The 22894-nt window shown below is 41.7% G+C and overlaps 1 protein-coding gene across 1 annotated transcript in view; it reads left to right on the top strand.

The window, feature by feature from the left end:
• LOC126982882 (protein argonaute-2-like) overlaps positions 1 to 22894 on the top strand; it is an 88665-nt gene that overhangs the window by 31982 nt on the left and 33789 nt on the right. Inside the window, exons 6-9 of the mRNA XM_050835160.1 lie at positions 306 to 445; positions 2993 to 3202; positions 10952 to 11137; positions 22514 to 22689. Of these exons, the coding sequence (XP_050691117.1) occupies positions 306 to 445; positions 2993 to 3202; positions 10952 to 11137; positions 22514 to 22689 (712 nt within the window). The remainder of the gene's footprint in view (positions 1 to 305; positions 446 to 2992; positions 3203 to 10951; positions 11138 to 22513; positions 22690 to 22894) is intronic.

Here is a 22894-nt window from a genome sequence, read left to right as displayed (position 1 = left end):
GGGTTTGACACGTGCACTTTGAATTTGTGGATTATATTTTCAAGACCTCTCATAATAGACATATTATGTATTGTGAAGATGCATATTGGGTGTGCCTGCTGTATAGTTGGTAAATGCAGTTGACTTTTACATGAAGTTGATTTTTCAATTAATATATATGGTATACAGATTTTTTTTTCTTTGTTTTACACATTTTGGTACATAAAATCCAAAGTTAGATTGTTATTGGCAATTGTACAGCTTATAAAGCTCATAAATAAAATGGCACATATCATTGTATTGTTAATGATTTTGCATAATTTCAGTGGTGAATGCTGCCTTCTACAAAGAACAGAGTGTTATTGAATTCATCAAGGAGCTGCTTGATATTTCTGACCGTGAGCTTTATCAGCCCCTATCACCATACCATAAAAGGAAGATTACCAGCAGTTTGAAAAAAATGAAGGTAATGACGTAAAACTCTACTTTAATGATGAGCATTTATTTACAAGAAAAATATTTCCTGCATCTTACTGGGATGTTACAGCTAATATAACTCATGCATGGTGTTTTTATCCTTTATATTCAGTTATTACTGGTGCAAAACAAATATGTGTATCTTATTTCTGCATTATAGCATCTACTTGGAATACAGTACCCTCTCGAGTTTCGCGCTTGCTTCATTCCGAAGGTATATAGCGCTATACTCGAGGATCCCGAAACTTGAGGTATTGAAATCCATGAAAAAGCGCTTATTGGTTCTGACCCGTGGAAAAAAATGCCCTTTTTTTTTCTTTTTCTTTTTCTTTTTTTTTTTTACTCCCTTGTTATCACAATTTTTTCAGCTTTACTTCCTTGTCATCTCAAAAACCTTGGTAATAGGCAGCAAATGGGAAGTGAGAATAGGTCGTTTTGAAGCCGCAGTTGAAGGTGGCTGCCTTACAATTGACTGGCAGTTCTGAAAACACGTTTGTGATCCTTGGTACAGTTAGTTGGACAAACCTATAGCTTCTGGTAGTTTTGTGTGTGTTATGATATAATCTGCAAACTCTTTTAGTTATAAATCATTAAATCGCTAATACAGGTAACTCTCGATTTACGCGAATATTGTGTCCTTGAAGAGGTCGCATAAATCAAAAACAATGTAAATCAAACAAGAGGTAGGTTTGTACCTTTATTGCCTACTGTATCACTCTGACTCCTCTCCCTCTCATGGATCCTCCTCTGGCTGCCCTTCCCCTCGTGGTAGCACAGCAGCGAGGGTGTTGTTGTTGTTGAGTAGCGTGGCAGTGTGGGTACTGTGTTGTTCAAGTGGCGCACGGGAAGAACTGAGCTCAGCTGTGTGGCCGCGGCGCCGTGTGAGTCCAGTTGCGTGAGACATCTGGTGGCCACTCCATAAAATATCGCATATAAGTGAAAAAATGTGTAAATTAAACATTTATTTTGATTTTGGACCCCGCGTTATTTCAAAAACGCGTAAACCAAACTCGCGTAAATCGAGAGTTACCTGTATCATGATTAACTATTCAATGCCTATTGAACGTAAACTGCCGCCGCAGCCGCAAAATAGCTCGCAGAGAGATTCAACTTGCTTACTGTTTCCATACTTCCCTCACCGCTCACAAAGATCACAAGCAGACAAACTAGAACAAAACCAGGCAAATTAATACTTTTAATGCTGTGTATTCCCACAGCGCACATGCGTGGTGGACAGCAGAAGGACTAATTTCAGCGGGCAGATATTTCTCGCAACACCGGCCAGCACTAGTGCCCGCTGTGAGCGTTTAGCAACGAAAGGGTTAAACATAACAAACTTTATTTTTTTATATTTTTTTATAACAGGGAATGTAGGATATATTTAAAACATTGAATATGTGTATTGTATGTGACTGTATAGTGGTCCCTCGTTTATCACGGGGGTTAGGTTCCAGAACCCACCACGATTGGCGAAAATCCACGAAGTAGCAACCTTATATTTATTTTTTTATTTATATATATTTTACGGCAGAACGTTTGGGTGACATCGTAGGGCTTGAAATAAATTAAATTTTTCAAGAAAATTTCACAAAACACAACACCACAGAGCAACACTACGCGCAGGAAGCAGCTGTAAGCAGGCGAGTCCCATGGGAAAGGATTCAGGACTGCGCATGCGTGAGGAAGCCACGTCTTGTGATTGGTGGAGCTTTGCCCTACCCCTCCCCTTCCGCTGGCGCCTTCCTCAATGTGCCCATTATGTAGGTTACATAAAGTTATGTTGGGTTAGTACAGTAAACCCTCATGATATTGTGGTTCAGTTTTCACGGTCTCGGTATTTCACGTTTTTTTTCTGTTAGACCTATTATTTTTAATATCACGTTTATTTTCGCCATTTTGCGGCATTCCACAGCATTGTTTATTAGTTTAAATCTCGCGCATCACGATAGAATGGCTGTACGTACCAATTCAGCCAATCAGAGCGTCAGTATTGTTTTCTCGGCCGCTGATTGGCTGTTGTGTTCTTGAAGCATCTCGCTGCTTCGCATCTCGCAGGGAGAGAAGCTGCTCACCTTATTCTGTCACAGTTCCGCGTGTCTCCTTTCAGTGTACGGTGTGTTTCTATCGTTTTAAAAGTGTGTTTAAGGACCTTAAAATGCTTTTAAAAGTACCATTATATTTATAAAAACATGCCTAGGGTGTATTTAAATAGAGTATTTCTATTTCGCGGATATTCACTTATCGCGGGTGAGTCTGGAACGTAACCCCCATGATGGAGGGGGGATTACTGTATATAGTTAAGGTGGGTCGAGGGGGGCTTTGTTAAGTTGGTTAAGGGGGCTAGTTTAGTTAGGGGGTTGAGGGGGGTGAAGCCCCCCCATTAGGGAAGTCGAGGGGGTGAAGGCCCCCTTTAGGTAGATTACATATACATAATAATATATTCACCTGAAAACAGATCAGATTTGGCTTTGTATTTATTAGTGTCAGATATGGTGAACAATTATTAAAATTAATGTGATGCATTACTTATTTTCAGGTACGGGTAACTCATTCAAACATACCAAGAACCTACAAGGTGGTGGAAATAGGAGACTTAGGAGCAGATAAACAGACTTTTCTTCATGAGGATAAGAAGTGCACTGTGCAACAGTACTTCACCCAGAAGTACCACATACAGCTTCGCTTCCCAAAACTTAACCTCTTGCAAGTTGCTCCTGAAAATAAGAAAATCTACTTGCCTATTGAGGTAAAGTGAGAGACCACACTTTCATTTCATATTCTGATTTTGATTGAACAACTGAACAATCAACTTCTTCATACCCTTATCTGTGTAGTGGAATACCTCTCTAATATTTGTAAGGAGCTTATATGACCCTCTTGCAATTGCACCTGTGTGTTTCTCTTGGGACAGGTTGTTTGGAATATATAACTTCCAAATCTTTTTCCTTTTGTGCTTTCTTTAAGTTGATTGCTCCTCATTTTATAATTCCAACTTAGTCTCCTAGTTCCTTTGCCCAATTCCAGAACTTAATATTTTTCACCATTTAGATTATTTCCCACTGCTTCAATTATAAGATTATCCCCTTGATGCATGTTATGTTTCAATAGGTCTTTTTTACCTTGACTATTTGCTTCCTCACTCATTATGCCCAACCCAAGATGTTTTTATTTGTGCTCCAAAATATATTGTTGCTCAGTCAGTTTTCACACATATCAAATACTTTCATTTATATAAATTGTTCATCAGTTGCTTTGCTATTGGTTATGATTTGACATGAGATAATGAAAGATACAAACCCTGTGTTATAGACCCATTTATGTATGGGAAATAGAGTACGTGTGAACATTTTTTCAACTTACGTTCCCACCTCCCTAGCTTAAATTTTTGTGGGCCACTTTATAAATGTGTCATTTAGGGTGGCGGTAGCTGAGTGGTTAGCGTGTTGGTCCTGCGTTACGCCGAGTCCTGGATGACACAGGTTCGAATCCGCCACTACCACCTGGGATTTTCCAGTCACTGCCGAGTGGCCTAAGGCCCCTCTCAGATGTATCGAGCACTTTTGTCCATGTACAGATTCACTGAAAGAAGTGTTGGTCACTGTTGTGTGTCCATGGAGTTTAAATCCCGTCCCAGCCTGTGGAGGTGTGACTGATGGGGAACTCTGCCTTTGATTGTGTCGTGTGGTCCAAGACATGCCATCGGAGATTGTTTCTAACCATTTAATTTCAGTGAGGGGGAGGAAATCTATGCTCACACCAAATTGATCCTGATGGTGTGAATCTATTATAGAATAATATAATAATTAAAATAATATAAAATAATGGAAATAATTAAGCACAAGTCAAACCCATATATTATGCAAGGTGGAGGCAAAGAATGAACCAAATCTGTTGTGTAACTAACTGCGTGACCTCACCCCATACTACGTTCCCATCACGACGTCACAAGAGGCCAGATATGTGTAAATATTCACAGGCATCCATAATGTGTGGTGAGGATGCTGTCTATGCAAGCTTGGAACCATCGCTGCTTCTGCTGTTTGCACTGCCCTTCTGCACCCTCTGATCACCTGCCACCTATGCAGCCCTTGCTGCCCATCTTTTTTCATGCCATCAATTGTGTCTTCACCTGACAAGCAAAAGGACATAGTAGCACAAGTCATTTGGAGAGCCATGGGCCTGGCTGGGTCCACTGTGAAAACCATGTGGAGCCAGCATTAGAAACTAAAGACTGAAAAGTTATGGTACATCTGTGCTCGCTGGCTCATTCCCGTCTGCTTGAGGGGAGCGGCCAGGTGTGTTTTTTGACGAATATTTCTGAAAAACAGGAAAATCATTTTTTGTGCTCAAAGTGTGGGTAAGAGTGTGAAATATCAGGTGGAGGAATTTTTTCTGCAAAATTTTAAAAACTGCATCACTGTGCAAGATTTACAGTGTCCGCGGAAAGTATTGCACGCGCCCCGCACTTGCATGTAGTGTTCACTTGTCATCGTTGCATCCTTAGGAAGGAAATACAGCCTTCCATGCCCCCCATCACCACTAAATGCAGCCCACACCATTACGCTTGGAGGGTGTTTCGCGGTTTTACTTGTGTACTGAGGCAAGTAGCGGTTGGAGTTCTCGGGACACCTCACTTTCCCTTGCCGTGTTCTGATGCATCTGAAACTGCTTTCATCACTAAAAAGCACATTCCTCCATTGCTCTAGAGTCCACTCCTAGTATTTGCATGCAAATGCAAGTCTCTTCTTTCTCATCTGCTTTGTAAGAAGGGGGTAGTTCAAGCTCCTTTTGTGGCCGTTCCTGGATGGTTTGCTCTGAGACACCTAACAGATCTGGGTGCAACTTCTTCAGTCCATGAGCTGTAATCCACGGATCCTTCATAACCTCACGCTTCATGAGGGTATCAGTCGCCTTGGATGCCTTTCTTGGCTTCCCAGATGCTGGTTTCTTAGAGGTATGGTGTCTGGAGCGGCTGCAATCAGGCGGCGAATGGTGCTTTCGTGTTGCCGTGTACGTCTGGAAATTTCTTTTGTTGGCACATTTTCAGTCTTCCATGCCAAAATTCTGGTCTTTTCTTCATTGCTGAGGTTGGCTGGAGCCATGCAGATACCGTAGCATAAAAATAGAAAGGCTGGGAGGAAAAGGAGGTATATAGGGCATTATTGAATGGAAAAAGTGTCGTACACTCTCTCTCCATGGCAGCACACTGAGCACTGAGGCGAGAACCGTCAGCCCAGAGACATACCCTCACATTTCCCGCGCTCATGGAGGCAATACAAGACTTAAAAAAATGGTGCGAATCGGCTCCACTGTATGATAGCCAACCTCACCATAATTCGCAGATTTCCGGCAGTAGCGCACGATACTTTCCGTGTACACTGTAAATGCCCCACAGTGTTGCGTCATTGCCTCACACGTGCCGCACCATGTTGTATGATGGTGATACTGGTATTTTTCGTGTAATTCACATTAGAATAATTATCATTATTTTTTTCTTCATATTTTGCCACTTGACATCCCTCCTCTCTGCTGTGTGTGAGTGGATAGTGGATCATCGTGACTCAGTGCTTTCCCAACTCACAGAGGGGAAGCACCATTTCTGACATTAATTTACAAAATTATCTGCAATGGAAGGACCAAAAGAGAAGCTGGCATGCAACATCCAAGGCCAAGAGAAAGAAAACTCAGAAGAAGGAAGGATGAGGAACACCAAGCTGGAGAATACTATTAGGCAGAGGTGGGCAAGTGCGGTACTTAGTTTGGTAGTGCGGTAGTACTGCATCACAAAAAAAAGTACCGCATTCCGCAAACTTTCTGAAAATACCGCACTACCGCGGACCGCACTAAAAATCCTGTGGTACTTTTTGCGGTACTTAGAAAACCATCGAAGACATTTGCAGCGCGGCATCTCACAGATTTTTTTTTTTTTTCAGTAAATCGGACTAAATCAGTCCTCAGAATAAGTGATGCATGACTGTGCCATGACTGCCTCTGACGATGACTGTACACGGCAGTGTACAACAGTACAAGCAAGCACTAACATGATCGCCGCTCAATCTCATGTCCTGTATGAATTTTTCTTTGATGCATGGCATAGACCATAATACATACTATATCTGTTTTTTAACTTCATTGTAACTTCTCTATTTTATCATTCTCTCTCTCTCTCCCTCTCTCTCTCTCTCTCTTTCTCTCTCTCTCTCTCTCTCTCTCTCTCTCTCTCTCTCTCTCTCTCTCTCTCTCTCTCTCTCTCTCTCTCTCTCTCTCTCTCTCTCTCTCTCTCTCTCTCTCTCTCTCTCTCTCTCTCTCTCTCTCTTTGCTGCCCAATAAAGTTTCCTGGTGTGGCTGGGCCTTGAGAGAGCAATCACTTATGGGCTGAGATGCAAAACTCATTAAGGAGTGACAAGTGCAGATGATACCAAGATCGGTAGAGTAATTGAGTCGGATCAGGACGCTAGTATTCTCCAAGGTGAACTCAACAGATTATATGACTGGGCGGATAAATGGCAGATGGAGTTCAATGTAGGGAAGTACAGTATTCTGAGTGTAGGTAGGAACAACCCCTCACATAACTATTGCTTAAATGACACTCTCATAAGTAGGTCTAAAAGTGAGAGGATTTAGGGTCTTAGTGAGCTCTGATCTCCGTCCAAGGGCACAATGCATTCAAGCTAGAAATCGAGCTAATAGGGTACTGGGATTTATTTCAAGGAGCGTAAGCAACAGAAGCCCCGAAGTCTTCCTCAAACTATATTTAGCATTAGTTAGACCTCATCTTGACTATGCGGTTCAGTTCTGGTCACCCTACTATAGAATGGATATCAAAATGTTAGAATCGGTGCAGAGGAGGATGACTAAGATGATTCAGGGGTTGAGAAACTTGCCATACGAGGAAAGACTCAAACAGTTAAACTTGCATTCTCTAGAAAGGTGAAGGGTGCGTGGAGACATGATCGAGGTTTATAAATGGATGAAGGGCTTTAATAAGGGAGACATTCATAAGGTTTTGTTGGTAAGAGAACCGGGTAGGACACGAAGTAACGGGTTTAAACTGGATAAATTCAGATTCAACAGGGACATAGGCAAAAATTGGTTTACTAATAGGGTGGTGGATGAGTGGAATAGGCTTAGCAGTCATGTGGTGAGTGCCAATACAATTGTCACATTCAAAAATAGACTAGATAAATTCATGGACAGCGATATTAGGTGGGGTTAGATACACGGGAGCTTAGGGTCAAAGGAGCTGCCTCGTACAGGCCTACCGGCCTCTTGCAGACTCCTGCGTTCTTATGTTCTTATGTTCTTAAGTGAAAATAAGAGGCTAGGGCCGGCTCTGTTTCCAATATTGTACGAGACAAGTCAGTGGATGGTCCATCACACGTCTAACACGCCTCACGGTATCACCCATACTTTTACCATTTATCAATACATTTGTTGGTTTTATATTTTGCAGAAAAGCAAATAACTTTTGACTAAAAAGGACAGCTTCAGCCTGTCTTAATCATTCTATATTGAATCTATAACCTAACACAATGGGCATGATTTTACTTCTTTTTTTCTTGGCCACCCTCTGTCACCCATTTACTCCACAGAAAAGATCAAATTACCCCACTTGGGGTAATTTACCCTGGGTTAGGAACCCCTGCCATAAGGGGATGAGTGAGAACAGCTCTGTTTATCATCAAGTCTGTTTGTTTACATTCACCTCTTAGTTTGCTTAGTTTGCGGGAGGACAGCCAGGAACACAACACCGGGAGTCCTACAATTTAATAGACTCGAGAAAAAAGTTTTTTGAACTGTGGTTCCACAGCACGGGGTGTTGTTTTATCTTGTCAACTAAATAGTAAACAAAGCAGCTTTGCCAGTCCACTTTACAAGTTTCTTGGTGGGCCATATTCCACTGTTCCTCACTCCTCAGCCACTACCGTTGTCTGTTTGTTTACATACAGCCTTGCGGTTCCTCGTACCCACAACCGTTTTCCATCCTTACAGACAACTGACAACTCGCTCACTTAAGTAATGCAGGTAACAGTTGGAGGAAAACGGCCAGTGTAACACCGCCTTTTAACCCTTTCATTGCTAAACGCTCGCAGCAAGCACTAGCGTAACTTGCCGGTGGTGCTAAACGCTCGCTGCGAGCTCCAGTCACACTCAAATTTGCGGTGTATGAGAGTGTTCCAACACTATTTCTCACATCACAGCATTGCCAATTCAGTGGGTTTTCCACAAAATTTGGTGGAAAATCATATCAGCCTAGCGTGTAAAATCTATGGACGAGCAACTGGTGGATGTTCTTGTCCAATATAGCGGCATTTTTGCATAGCTTCACATGACTGATATTTTGACCAAATAGTTGTAAATTTTTGCGGTTGGCAATACTGCCCTGCCAGAACCCCATCATCAAGAGATCTACTCAGTAGTTGCCTTACAGCTGACCGTCACGCATGTATAAATGTACATCTTCACAGGCAACACCCCCTGAACGTGCCTGTACATTCCCAGGAGAGGATTACATTACCAAATCTTATAACCCTTGGCCTCCTCTTTCCTATGGTGTTTTTGTTTTTAACTGTGATGAATAGTTTTTGAGATACAGAGGTTAAAAGAGCGAGCACTAGCATCACTTGCTGGTGGTGCTAAAAGCTTGCTGCGAGCGCCAGTCGCACTCGCAGCAAAAAACACCCTCTGAACGTGCCTGTACATTCGCAGGAGAGGCTTACATAACTGAATCTTATAGATCTTGGCTTCCTCTTTCCAATGGTGTTTTTGTTTTTTAGCTGTGATGAATAGTTTTTGAGATACAGCGGTTAAAAGAGATCCCCTTCCCCTGCTGGGGTACCCAAGTGCGCCTGGGGGGGATAGTCTCGTTGCGAGCGCTTAGCAAGGAAAGGGTTAAGGCTGTGCACATGACGCCGGCGGTAGGTAGACGTGACCCGTACATGTCAAAGCAGTGCAAAACTGGGCGATAATGCATGAAAGTTGGGGTGGTAAGAATTTAGGACTAACTTGAAACTCGAAGATCGCGAAACTCGGATAGAGCAAAACTCAGGAGGGTACGGTATACTTCAGTTGCAAAAGTAATATTTATGCAAGAAAATGCCAACTATGAAACAATACAAGGCAATTTGCTCAGGTTACTTCTTTCTTTCTTTTTTCTTTTTTCAATTTGAATTAAGGCATCCATTACATGGCTTTTCTCCTTACTTTCCCACCCTCTTGAAATGTACACAATGAGCAACATACAATCCAGGGGTAAAATTTGGATTATTGTGACTACTATTTTCAGAATTGGTAATGCTGGCCATCCCCATTTGTGTTCATTGTCCTGTCCACACATCCAACCTTTTCATACCAACTACCTCAGAAAGTTGCTGACATTGACCCCAAATGCTTTCCATATTCCAGTTTGCTGCTCTTTGGAATGACATTAGGTCTTCAGGCATCTTGTTGTCAGAACCTTGTTGTATTTTCAGACTTGTTATTTTATTAACCCGTAAAGGGCAGGTGATGTTTTTTTTCAGTCTGCCTTTTCCTGCCCTAATTTTGAAGTTTGCGTGGGGATTTATGGGTCAGCATGACTCTTTGACTGCCACACAACTACTTTGTGCCATTCTTAGTGTTTCTGTGGCTGTAACAATGGCAGGAAGAGAGATTTTTGAATTTTCCTCATTTGATTCAGTTACTGAGTTTCCACAGCCAGTGACCTCGAGTCCATAAGCCTCCTCTTACTCCCAAAAGAACTCTTAAGTGTGAGCAGAATTGGGAGAGTGCTGAAAGTGACTTTTTGAAGCCTTGAAAGTAATGTTAGGGGCGAACACAGTGACGGCAGATGCATTGAACTCCAAACCCTTGTCTTATCAGGAAAGCTGAGCCCTGTTATTGTGCAACCTCACTTTGATGGCCATCTTGTAGATCAATGTCATTACGGTGATGGTGGAAGTGATATTGAAGAACCTGAGGATGCATCTCACCAACCTTCAGTGTTATCAAATTCAGAATATGAGTGTAATGAAGGGGCTTTATAGCAGGGTTGAGCACGGGGCAGGGGGAGGGCCGCTCACCACACCGCACCATACACAACCTATGCACCACACTGAATGTAGGGCTGCTGCTTGCTAAAAGTTAGTGCACTTCATCTACATGACGTAGAGACTTTGGGTTTGTGGCAGATTGAAGAGGAAGGATGGATATAGGAAATCCCCATAAATTTAAATCTATTGGCTTAGACAGAGCCGTGAAATTGATAATGGAAAGTGAGCAATTTTTGGGAAAATATCAGAACATCCCCACCCTTTAGGGGTTAAGAATATTTTTCTCTGTGATCAGATTTTGGGGGGGAATTTTTTTCAAATCTTCATAAGCAAAATCACATTAAGTTTCAAATTGGCTACTGTGTATCACCAATGAAGAATTATATGTTATGATATAAAGACCACTATGGACAAACTTATGATGAAGCATGTGACTGATATTTTTGCTTTGTTTTATTTTTCAGTGTTGTAAGATAGCTAAAGGACAGAAGGTGCAAGGAAAACTAAGTGATAACGAGGCAGCACAGTTTATTAGAAAAACAGCCAAGTTACCACGTGAAAGGCTTCAGAATATCACCCATATGGTCAAGGAGCTAAAGTTTTCATCTGACCCAAATATAAGAGGCCTGGAGTTCTCCATATCAGAGAGAGTAAGTTTGTAACCTTCATTACTTATGCATAGATTTTGAGCTTATCTAATGGTCATTTTTACATGTGAGAGTAGAGTAAGACACAGTAAAAATCTGTTGATCTGGTTTATAGTGGACCAGCCTCATGCCGGATTATCAGATATGCTGAACTATTGGATGTACATTTATGAGCGGTTACCTATTACAATTTATTTTTATGTGTGTATATACCTATTTGTTGTATACAGGGCCTGAGCTCAAGCTTGGATAGTCCTGTCTACCAATCTATATTCGTCCAACTTTTCCTTCATTATATGGACACTGACTGCTTCAACAACGTCTTTGTTTAGTCCATTCCATGTATCTACACTCCTGTATGGAAAACTGTACTCCTCTATGTCATTCAAACAAGTCCCGTTTCTCAGTTTCTTGCTGTGTCCTTTCAGTTGCCTCCTCCCTTCCATCTCGATTAAATCATTTTTATCCAACACATCCATTCCACTTGTATTTCCCTCCCTCACCACTTTCATCCCTAACACTTTTTTTGTTGTAGTTAACATTACTTCTTTAAATGTTCCAAAAACTTTTTCAATATCTGTACTATCTTTTACACTTTCCCATTTTTCACTTGAGGCCTCTGCCATTTCACGGTTATACTCATCTTTTATTTTTTTTTCCTGCAACTTTTCTATCTTCAATATTTCCTTTTATACTTCACCTTTCTTTTCAAACACCCACTTTTCCTTCAGCCTCAATTTTGCCAGCACTGCAAGATGGTCTAAGTGTCCTGTTAGAATTACATTTTGCTATTTCTGGTAATATCTGCAAATGCTTTACTTCTGCCTTCTAACATGTCGTTTTAAATTTCATTTGCCCAGCTTGCTGTGTCTGGGAACACGTATGTCACCATTACTCTCAGTTTTCACCGCATTTCAACTGTAATGGAACACTTAAAGTTTCTGTAATTTCTGGTCCTGTTCTCACTTTTATCACTTTTAAATATGATTTGAACAATATCATCACCCCTCCACCACTCTTTCTTATTTTGTCTTTTCTATATATTATAATTGCACTCCTCTTTTTCTACCTTTTTTGTACCTTTTGATAGTTTAATTTCAGTGTTGCACATTACAATGGTTTAACTTTGCTCAGGTAGTCTTTTAATTCTGGCTTTTTTAATATAAGTCTGTCGACAGTAGTGTGCTTTAACCTAAACTTTTTCGTTCCCTTCTCTTTCCTATTGTTGTTGCTTTCTACTTGTTCTCCTCTTTCTGATCCACCACTTCATCACTGTCGTTTCACACACTCCGAAAAAACACTCTTTGTCTGACTGTTCTATCTTAATTTCTGTGCTTTACTTTGTTCACAATTTCCCTTATCTTACCTCTTTCCTCTATGGTCATATTTTTCCTTATATATGTCTTTATATTGTTCTATACCTTTTAGTTTTCCACTCTGACCTATAATCATCTCGGTTGCCATTTGTGACTTTAATTTTGGCTTAACCCTTTCACGCACCAAAAGTTTAATAAATTTCTCTTTCCACTGCGACATCCATCTGGGGCTCCCAAGGGGGTCTCGCGGAATGGCCTGACCGTGCGGCGAAACTTTTATCGATTTCACCCACAAGTATTCTTTTTTCCTGGCATTATTATATATCAATGGTTTTGGCAGGCAAAAAAGAACAAATCCAGGCAAATTAACACTCTTAATGCTGTGTATCCCCACAGTGCTCATGCGTGGTGGACAGCAGAATGGCTAATTTCAGCAGGAAGATATTTCTTACAACACCGGCCATTGTACTGTGGACCTTCTTCTTTTGACCTGTAATGCTTTGTATCGCTTCTTAGGTCCTCCTCCTCCACGCTTTTATACTTCACAACATGCACTTAGGGCCGCTTTCACAGGCATTTTGTTTGTATTGATTGTTACCAATGGCGTCGATCGCCGCCCTAGTATTTCAACGTGAAACTGGCCGATGGGTAGTGATGTGATGTGATGGTGTCGGAGGTATTGCCTTTACAACGGCACCTCGTGGCGGTTTTGGGGTTAGCCTCGCCCTGCACCTTACCACACACTCTCAACACCTGTCGCTATCTCTGCAGCCACCACTACCCAATAGGATAATTTCATGTGGAAAACTGTAGCGTCGATCGCCACCATTGGTAACAAACAGTGACTGTGAAAGTGGCCCTTATTTACTTCACAGTGTGCACTTATACACTTCACCCTGAACTTAGGTGTTTTTCTGTTCTTTTCTTTCCCTGATTTTGGTTTTCTATGCCCTTTTGCTATTTTCCACTGTTACTTTTCACCGTCGCTGCCATGCATTACAGGTCAAAAGAAGAAGAGGGAAACATCACTGGGAGATCTACAATTTTCATAGACTCGAGAAAAAAGTTTTTTGGACTGTGGTTCCCCAGCACAGGATGTTCTCTTATCTTGTTAATCAAGTAGTAAGCAAAGCAGCTCTGCCAGTCCATTTTACGAGTCTTTTGGTGGGCCATCTTTCACTGCTCCTCACTCCTCAGCCACTGCTGTCATCTGTTTGTTTACATACAGCCATGAGGTACCCACGCTCGTACTCATAACTGTTTTCCATTCATATGGACAACCAACAACTCGCTCCTGGCAATGGGCTATGGGCAACCGCGGTTGCCCATAGCCCCAATGGTTGGACACCTCCTTTTAAGGCAGCACACATGACGCCGACGGTAGGTAGACGTGACCTATACATGTCAAAGGAGCGCGAAACTCGTGGCAGTAATGCGCGAAAGTCATGATGGTAAGAATTTAGGACTAAGCGCTAAACTCAAGGATCGCGAAACTCGGATAGCGCTAAACTCGAGAGGGTACTGTATTCTGCCTTATGAAAGAAAAAAAAAATCAAGAAATGCAAATAAATAGCAAAGTTTACCGACTCTGAAAAAAAAACAATTTAAAGGGATGACTGTCGCGCTCACAGGCTGCCTGCTGAGAGGCAACTAAACCACGGGCAATTATCACTTCACATCCAACGGCACAAGAGAGTTGACAATTAGTTTCTTTTATAGGTCTAGCTTGGATCTTTGACGCAAAAAAAAAATTGACGTGATGCTGAAAGATACTTTATTTTTGGCAAATTTAATTTTTTTTTTGACACGATTCAAGTCAAAAGCTCATGTAGACGATTCTGTTTTGCTGCAAATCGCATTGTGGTGCGTGAAAGGGTTAATTGGTCTATTTTCACCCTACCTCATATTTCCCTTATCTTGTCACCTCATCCACCTCCTCTGTCACCCTTCCAGCTTCTTCATCTAACTTTGTCAGTAATTCTTTCACTTTACTGATCTCTCTCTCTCTCTCTCTCTCTCTGTTCCTTCATTTGGATTTTCTCTTCCTTAGCACCCATGATTATCACACTTTCTTTTCTGCCATTTCTCTAACCAAGTCTTCCTTTTTTCTTATTACATGAACAACCTCACATTCCATCTCTACTTTTCTTTCACTTTCCTGTTTTTTCTAGAATTTCTTTGAAACTATCTTTTCCTTTTCCTTTTCTTTTTTCCATACATTTACATCCACATCAACTATTTTCTTAATCTTATTTTTCACGTCCATTTCACTATCACTACTTCCCCCTATCTTTTTTTTTTTTTTTCTTCTTCTTCTTCTTCTGTCACCATTGCCTTTATTTTGTCAATGTTATCATCTCTGGCACTTCTCTTTTTCAGCTTTAAGTTTTTTTCCCTCAGTTTTCTGACTTCTTCACCTCTGGAAACTAGTTCCTTCTTCAGGTCATTGACGATGATTATGAATCTCCTCAAATCCTCCCTCAGACCCCTTATCTCCTTCTTTGAATCCTCCACATCTATCTCCAATCATCTCATTTGTAACCGTAATCCCAGGGTTGACATTTGGCCTGGCAAGAAACCAGTTAATCCCTCCACTTAAAATATTTCTGCTTCATTTCTCTTCGCCATTTTCACCCAGGCAAGTTTGGCTTCAGCACTTTTCACTCACATCGGCACAATTTTTTCATTTTTTCCTGTCTATTTTTGCTTTTAGGAGGCAGGACCTATCATAAGGTTATCCCCCAGGCCCTGACCCCACAATATAGGTAATTCGTCATATTTCATGGTCCTTTAAAATTGGGGGTAGATGAACGGTGCCAATGTTTACGCTCCAACAGATGACAGCGGTGTGTACTGCATGCATACTCTGCCATGTAACTAGTGACTTGGCAAACCCAAGTAAACTTGCTGGTGTGTGTCATTCAGTGACTGTCTTTCCCCATTGCTGTGTGTGTTTGCTGTGTATATTTTAGCATTGAAAAATTACATGTGTGATCATTGTGTATAGTACTAAAACTACATTTGGTGTAGTTTTAGTACTGTACTTTTTTATGTAGATAATATCATTGAGTCCCCCGAGGCTAAAGGACTGACCCTCATGCCACTTTACAGTGTTTAGCTTTGTTTCTAAACTGGGGCTTTTCTTTGCCCATTCAGGCATAGCATTGGATACATTGATACTTGTGAGATGTTTAGAAGCCATGACTGACTATAATACACAGTGCTAATTCATGTAGTTTTTCAACGGCAAAATAAACACACACTTACTCAGCAGTTCAAATGATCATATATGAGTCATAGCAATTGTAAATCGAGAAATACGTAATAATGTAGGTCAATCGTATATGTGAAATATCTGAGGGAAACCTGTATGTGTATATCTGTATGTGTGCCTTCTTGATGTCCTGGAGGGCATGGCTGTGTGGCACCAAAAAGGTCTCTTGTCAGGGCTGTGGTGCCTAGATACTATTTTACCCATAAGAACATGTATTCCTACTACTTAAGTTTGCATGTCACCCATACAGTCACGTAGTAGGCGTACTTTCTGTATGTATACACAGTAGGCACACCTACTACGTGATTATTTAGGTGACTCGTGAGATTGCACAGTAGAAATATTGGATTTTATGGGAAAAGTGGTATATGGGAGGCACTTCCCTGACTAACTGACCTTTTTGTACCACTGCCTCCTTTCCTTAGTGCTACACAGGCACGCCCTCACCATAGAACACCAAGGAGGCACATATACATATACAGTCGTCCCTCAAATAGTATGGAGGTTAGGGACCCAGGACCCCCGTACTATTTGAAAATCCGTATAAAATTAGTTCCCCCCCTAGAAACTCTCCCGGGCACTTACGGAATCTGGCTCCCGTCTGGCTCAGTTGCCAGTTATGCATTTTCTGCTGCAGTCACAGTGCAGTGTTACTACACTGGGGGGATTGAGGGGGCCAAAGCCCCCCCGTTAGAGTTCAGGTTATTTAAAGTTCAGTTGGAGTAGTTTAAATATGTGTCCCTTAACTACATATATAATAGCGAGGCACAATGCCGTATTTTGGAGGCGCGGAGTCAATCTCCACAATTACTGTTTCGTATCTTATTTCAAGTAAGATTTAGAAAGCAATAGAGACTATGGTAGAGGGTAAGAGAGAGTGTGAGTGTATGACATTGCCCGCTTGCTGACAGTGTGGAAGGCAGCGCTGCCAGGATGGCTCCGTTGCCCAGTGTGGTAACACTATGGCAGAAAATGCATAACTGGCAACTTTGGCTGGCAAGTAGAAGCTGAGCCAGGTGTGACTCGGATTCACGTGGTAGGCTTTCCCTACCGCAACTTAACTCGTATCAAAATGTAACTTCTCCTAAATCTGAATTCTTCTGCATGATGAACAGCTTTCTTGAATGCTTTGGGGTGCTTAGAGCAAGTATTTTGGCTTGTCTCTTGAGTCCCATGTTCATGTTATTTGGTAATGGAGAAGCGTATCTGAGGTTGTGCACACACACGGACTTAAGGAAAGCGCATACATTTCAATCTGGCAAAACAGTGTTCCTGATGTGTACACACATTAACCGTGGAGATGCACATGGGTGGCAGTCTGGTAGAACCATTGAGGTAGAATTGGCGGAGTCAACACGGCCCGATAATCCCATTCATTGAGGTGACGCCGCCGAACTGTCATTTTTAGGGCCGGAAGATGAGGGATACACGGGTGAGAGCAGCCTGGCCTGACCTGACGACACCTGACACCTGACACCTGGCAGGTTTCCACAACCTTGTGGCCCTAAAAATGACAGTTCGGTGGATTCACTTAACTGGGCTGACATAGACTCCACCAATTCTACCTCCATGGGTAGAACAGTCTTGCCACTCACGCCATGGCACTTGGTGCGACGAGCAGGAAATTTAAAAAATCCTAAAAAACTTCTATAACAATCCGTATAAAACTGAAACCGTACTTTTGGAAACCGTACTGTTTGAGGGACGACTGTAAATACATATACCATGTTTGACATAATGCCATACAAAATCTTTTTATGACTTACAATGAGGTGTCAAGGGTGAGGTGGTGGTGGCACTGGTAAACAAAGGGAAGTATGAGGCATGCCACGCACCTTTCACAATGCCCTTCCATACGTTATTGTACTTACTCCTCATTTTCAATGCTTGTTTCTGTTTTTTCTGTTTTGTTTTGTCTGACTGACTGGAATGTTCGCATAGTTTGGTGGTGGCAGTGAGGTGGCAAGGGTGACAGCACTATTAACCCTTTCTTTGCGTGTGGTGCGAGACACGACTATCCCCTCAGGGGCAGTCCAACCTCTGTATCTCAAAAACTATTCACAGCTAAAAAACAAAAACACCATTGGAAAGAGGAGGCCCAGATCTATAGGAGTCGGTTATGTATGCCTCTCCTGTGAACGTACATGCACGTTCAGGGAGTGTTGAATGTGAACACTTACGTTAGTGCGTGCACGATGATCAGCCATTTTGAGGCAACTGCGGACATTCCCTTTGAGGTTCTTGCAAGGTAGTATTGCCAACTGCAATATTTACAACTATTTGGTCAAAAAATCTGTCAGGTGATTGGTGAAGCTATACAAAAATGCCACCATATTGGACAAGAACATCCACCAGTTACTCGTCCTTAGATTTTCCACGCTGGACTGATATGATTTTCCACCGAATTTGGTGGAGAACCCACTCAATTGGCAATCCTGTGTTGTGAGAAACATTGTTGGAACACTCATACGCGAGAGATTTGAGTGCGGCTGGAGCTCGCAGCGAGCATTTAGCACCACCAGCAAATATGCCTAACACTCGCTGCGAGCGTTTAGCAATGAAAGGGTTAAACAGAAAATGTATGAGGCACACCACGTTCCTTCTGCAGTGCCCTTTCATATGTTATTGTGTTCATTCTAACATTTTCAAGCACTTGTTTATATTTTTGCTTTGTTTTGTGTGACTAACTGAAGTGTAAACGCGGTGTGGTGGTGGTGTTGAAGGGCCAGGGTCGCCAGCGCTTGTAAACAAAGAAAAATTATGAGGCACACCATGTACCTTCTAAAGTTCCCTTCCATATGATATTTTGTTTATACTACATTTTCATCACTTGTTTCTATTTTTATGTGTTGTTTTGTTTGACTGACTTGAGTGTTGACTCAGGTGTGGAATTTGATAGTTCAATGCACCAGTGTCAGTCACAAATGGGTGCTTACACACAACAATCACTTACCTTCCACTTGGTTCACTGTTCAAAAAGGCACACCAATAGTGATACAAATATACATAATCTATCATTCCTCTTTCTCTGCTTCTATGTGGACATACAGGTGCTATGGTCAACCCTGACCCCTACTTCCCCAAGTACCCTTGCCAGCTTTGCTGCAAGGCAGTAATGTGGGGGCAGAGGGCCATTCAGTGTGATTCATGCCACGATAGAACTGAGCACACCAACTGGTTTCATGTCAGCTGTATTAGGTCCTTCACCCTGATTTGCTCTGGGCAGGTTGGCAATAGCATCTTGTTGATCTGCATTAGATATGGCATTCCTAATTTCTCAACCTCATTCTTCCCAACCAATCCTGTTCCACTAATTAACTCCTCCAATACCCTAGATCAACATAAAACAATCATGGCACACAACACTTTCCTCTCCAGAACACCAAACACTCAACACTCACACCACTCATAGCCAAGCACCAGCCTTTTCACCTTGTCCCGTCAACACACAGAGACGGCTGTATTAACTCTGTGCCCCAAACCCAAGTAATCATTCAACCCCCCAAGACAGATTCTAACAAATCCAGGCCTGCCTTGTTACCCTCCCCCAATCCCACCCCACCGCTTTCCCCAGTCCCTTTTTCCTTTTCTTCGTTTTCTTCATCCCCTTTCCCTTCACCTTCCATTTCTTCCCACCATTTTTCTTACTTCATCCAACCATCATCACCCATACCATCAGTTACACACACAGAGTTATATACATAGAGGGTTCCCAGAGCCTGGATTTTGAAGCAACTGGCGGCCATCTTAGGGTGACGGATGGCGAGACCAAGAAATTTAACATCACATAGTTATGTCTGCTACTGCTATTATCAAGTTAGCAGCGCCTCGGTGATCCTCTGTCAGATAGACTTGTTATTTTCTTGTCCATTTTTTAACCACTGATTATTGTTACATTGGTACATGTCAGATACCATCTGAATCGGAAAAATATGCTGAATTTGAAACTTTAAACAAAAATCTAATGCAATAAAAAGTTCATGAATGACAAGGAGTTGAAGCAAAAAAGGTGAACAAAAATGTTTATACACCACCATGTATTTTTCTCAGTATTTTATTGTAGGTATACCTAAGTGCAATACATTTGTGATGTAATATGCAGCAATGTCTCATCAACACGATGATCGGCTCGGTTTTCCTAAATATTATAATGGTGGGTAGCTAATAGTGGTTAAGTGTAAACATGTGGAATCATGGAAAGGTCGCCATCCGTCACCCTATGGCGGCCGACCATGGAGTTACAGGCAGGATCAGTAGCTTCACCTCTCACCGCAGCGAGAGATTGGAGTTGAACTCTCTAGTATATAACTCTGTGGTTACACATCTACCATGTCATAACCACACTTCCCTCAGGTTATTGACAATAAAGTTTTGCACCATAAACAAATATAATAGCCCAATTGCACCACTTTATCTCTACACATACACCAGACATAATAGTAGGGGTTGAAACTAGATTGACTCTTGACGAAGACAGTAGTGAATTTTTCCCTCCCCCATTTAGTCTGACATTCTTCTGTAAATACTGCCTGACAAAAACACCATTGGAAAGAGGAGGTCCAGATCTATAGGAGTCGGTTATGTATGCCTCTCTTGCGAACGTACATGCACGTTCAGGGAGTGTTGAATGTTAACACTTACGTCGGTGCGTGCTGGATGATCAGCCATATTGAGAGAACTGTGGACATCTCTCCTTCAGATTCTGGCAAGGGAGTTTTGCCAACTGCAACATTTACAACTATTTGGTCAAAGAATCAGTCAGGTGATAGGTGAAGCTATGCAAAAATGCCGCTATATTGGGCAAGAACATCCACCAGTTACTCTGTTTGTCCATATTAATATGGACAAACAACTCGTCCATAGATTTGCTGCGCTGGGCTAATATGATTTTCCACCAAATTTAGTGAAGAACCCACTCAATTGGCAATCCTGTGTTGTGAGAATTAGTGTTGAAACACTTTCGTACGCGGGAGATTTGAGTGCGGGTGGAGCTCGCAGCGAGCGTTTAGCACCACCAGCAAATACGCCTTACACTCGCTGCGAGCATTTAGTAATTAAAGGGTTAAATATAGGCCTGACCTCGACATAGACTGCAAAATCACCTGAGTACACTTACTGTTGCAGTAAATCTCTTCTTGCTGCTTTTTACAGACCACCACCTACTGATAAGACTTCTTATACAATCTTCAGACTTCTCTTTCACATATATAGGCAGCCAAACACATTTGGATTACATGTGATTTCCACCTCCTGGACATTAAACTGCTATTTCCCCATTTCACCCTCATGATGTAGATGCCTCTAACCCCATCATTCACCACACGGACACCTACTACATGATGCATTCATTGACATCATAAACACATTTTTACTAAAAAACAGTAGTCCATTGCTAACACAGATTGTAACATGCCCCATTGGCCATGGTAGCCCTGCACAAGCTCTTACTACAGTGCACACACTTGACCTCTCTCTAACCAACAACACCTATTAGATGAAAACAGATGCGACAAATTTTCACATAGAAGTGAATTCACATGGGCATTCTCAAAACAAAACATATGACGCACTTGTAAGACAACACCGGAGTTCTGTTCCACGGTGTGGTTGAGTGGTTAGCGTGTGGGCACAGTGCCAGGAGGATGCGGGTTGGAGTCCCACTCGCTCCCACAAGGTTGCATTTTTCAGTCACCACTGAGTGGCCTAAGACTAGTACCCACATGCTGTCCTGAAGACCACCTATCGACCTGGACTCTAGATTCTCATTCTAAAGAGTATCAAAGATAAGCTCCAGAGGACAGCACGAGTTGAGCAAGATCCCCCCCCTTCAGCCAACTCCAATATATGCATGTTATGCACCAACCCTGGTGCCCTGTGCACTATCAAGCAGAATTAGAAAGAAAATAAAGGTGTTTGGATGCAAAACACTCATTCGTTTTATGAAACCCACTATTATTTCCTCCGGCAAGTCATTTGTTCTTAAGGTGTTAAGGGCACCTGCCCAGCTTTAAACACTGTATAGGTGGGGCAGGCAGGAATCCCTTTTTCCCATGTTTACCTATGAGTCAACTGAGGGAAAATAAGCATCAGGAGGCTCTGAATTATCCCTGGCCAGGCCTGAAATGGCTACTGCTAGGATGGTTACAGTGATGGACCAAATGTTTGGTCCAGGTCCTGATTTAGTTAGGTTAGATAAGGTATGTAGGAGTATGCATATGTTTAACTTAACCTGTTCCAAACCCCACACCAATACCAAAACACAGACAAGGTATTTTGTCCATTGTATCTATGTCAGCACTGATTCCCATAAATCATTCATTGTTGTATCCATTCTAACACTGCCATAAAATTGAACAGCTGGTGTGTTGTATTATCAATCACTGGATTAATTAATGGGCTTTTACTGTAGTATATACGATTTTTTGGAATCGTGGAGTTTTGAATATCCCATTGTCTGTTCTATGTTAATTGTCTGAGCAGCCTATTTACACAAGTTTCATTCTTATTGATATCTTGAATTTTTGTGTTGTCCTTCTAGCTTGTTTCTTTAGTTTACGTAACATCTTAAAAAATTTTGAAGTTTTATTATTACGTGAACAATGTGGTTGATGTAAAGCCATTTAGTCATAGGCTAAAATCAAGTGTTAAAGTCATTTCAATACATTAACAGCTATATCTTTATGTATCTCATAAAATGCAAAGAACTATTCTAGTTGCAAACAATTAGTTTTCAGTTATTTTTTAGTCCAATGTAAGTGAAAACTTTACTGTGTATATTTTTCCTTCCAGCCCATGGCTGTAGAGGGTCACATTCTGCAGGCTCCACAGCTACGTATGAATAAGGAATTTCCACCAGTGAAGGGAGTGTGGGACATTAGAGACAAGATCTACTTTTCAGCAGCTGCTCTCCAATGCTGGGTTGTTCTCAACTACAGCATTCGCTTCATCAGAAGTGATACTTTGATGTAAGAGGAGCTACATTTCTTTTTAACAATATATACAGTAATACCTCAGTTTACGAGGGTGGTGTGGTGGTGGGGCTTAGGACCCTTTCAAAGATTCAGAGATCTGGGGGGGTATCATTCCTGTGAACACTACTACTAGCCTATTAATTATAATGATGATAATAATAATAACAATACTACTACTACTACTACTATTACATCTAAC

The sequence above is a fragment of the Eriocheir sinensis genome, chromosome 52, assembly GCF_024679095.1.
Source record: "Eriocheir sinensis breed Jianghai 21 chromosome 52, ASM2467909v1, whole genome shotgun sequence".
Classification (NCBI taxonomy): domain Eukaryota; kingdom Metazoa; phylum Arthropoda; class Malacostraca; order Decapoda; family Varunidae; genus Eriocheir; species Eriocheir sinensis.
The sequence above is the reverse complement of the archived record's forward strand: the minus strand, read 5'-3'. Positions and strand labels throughout refer to the sequence as shown.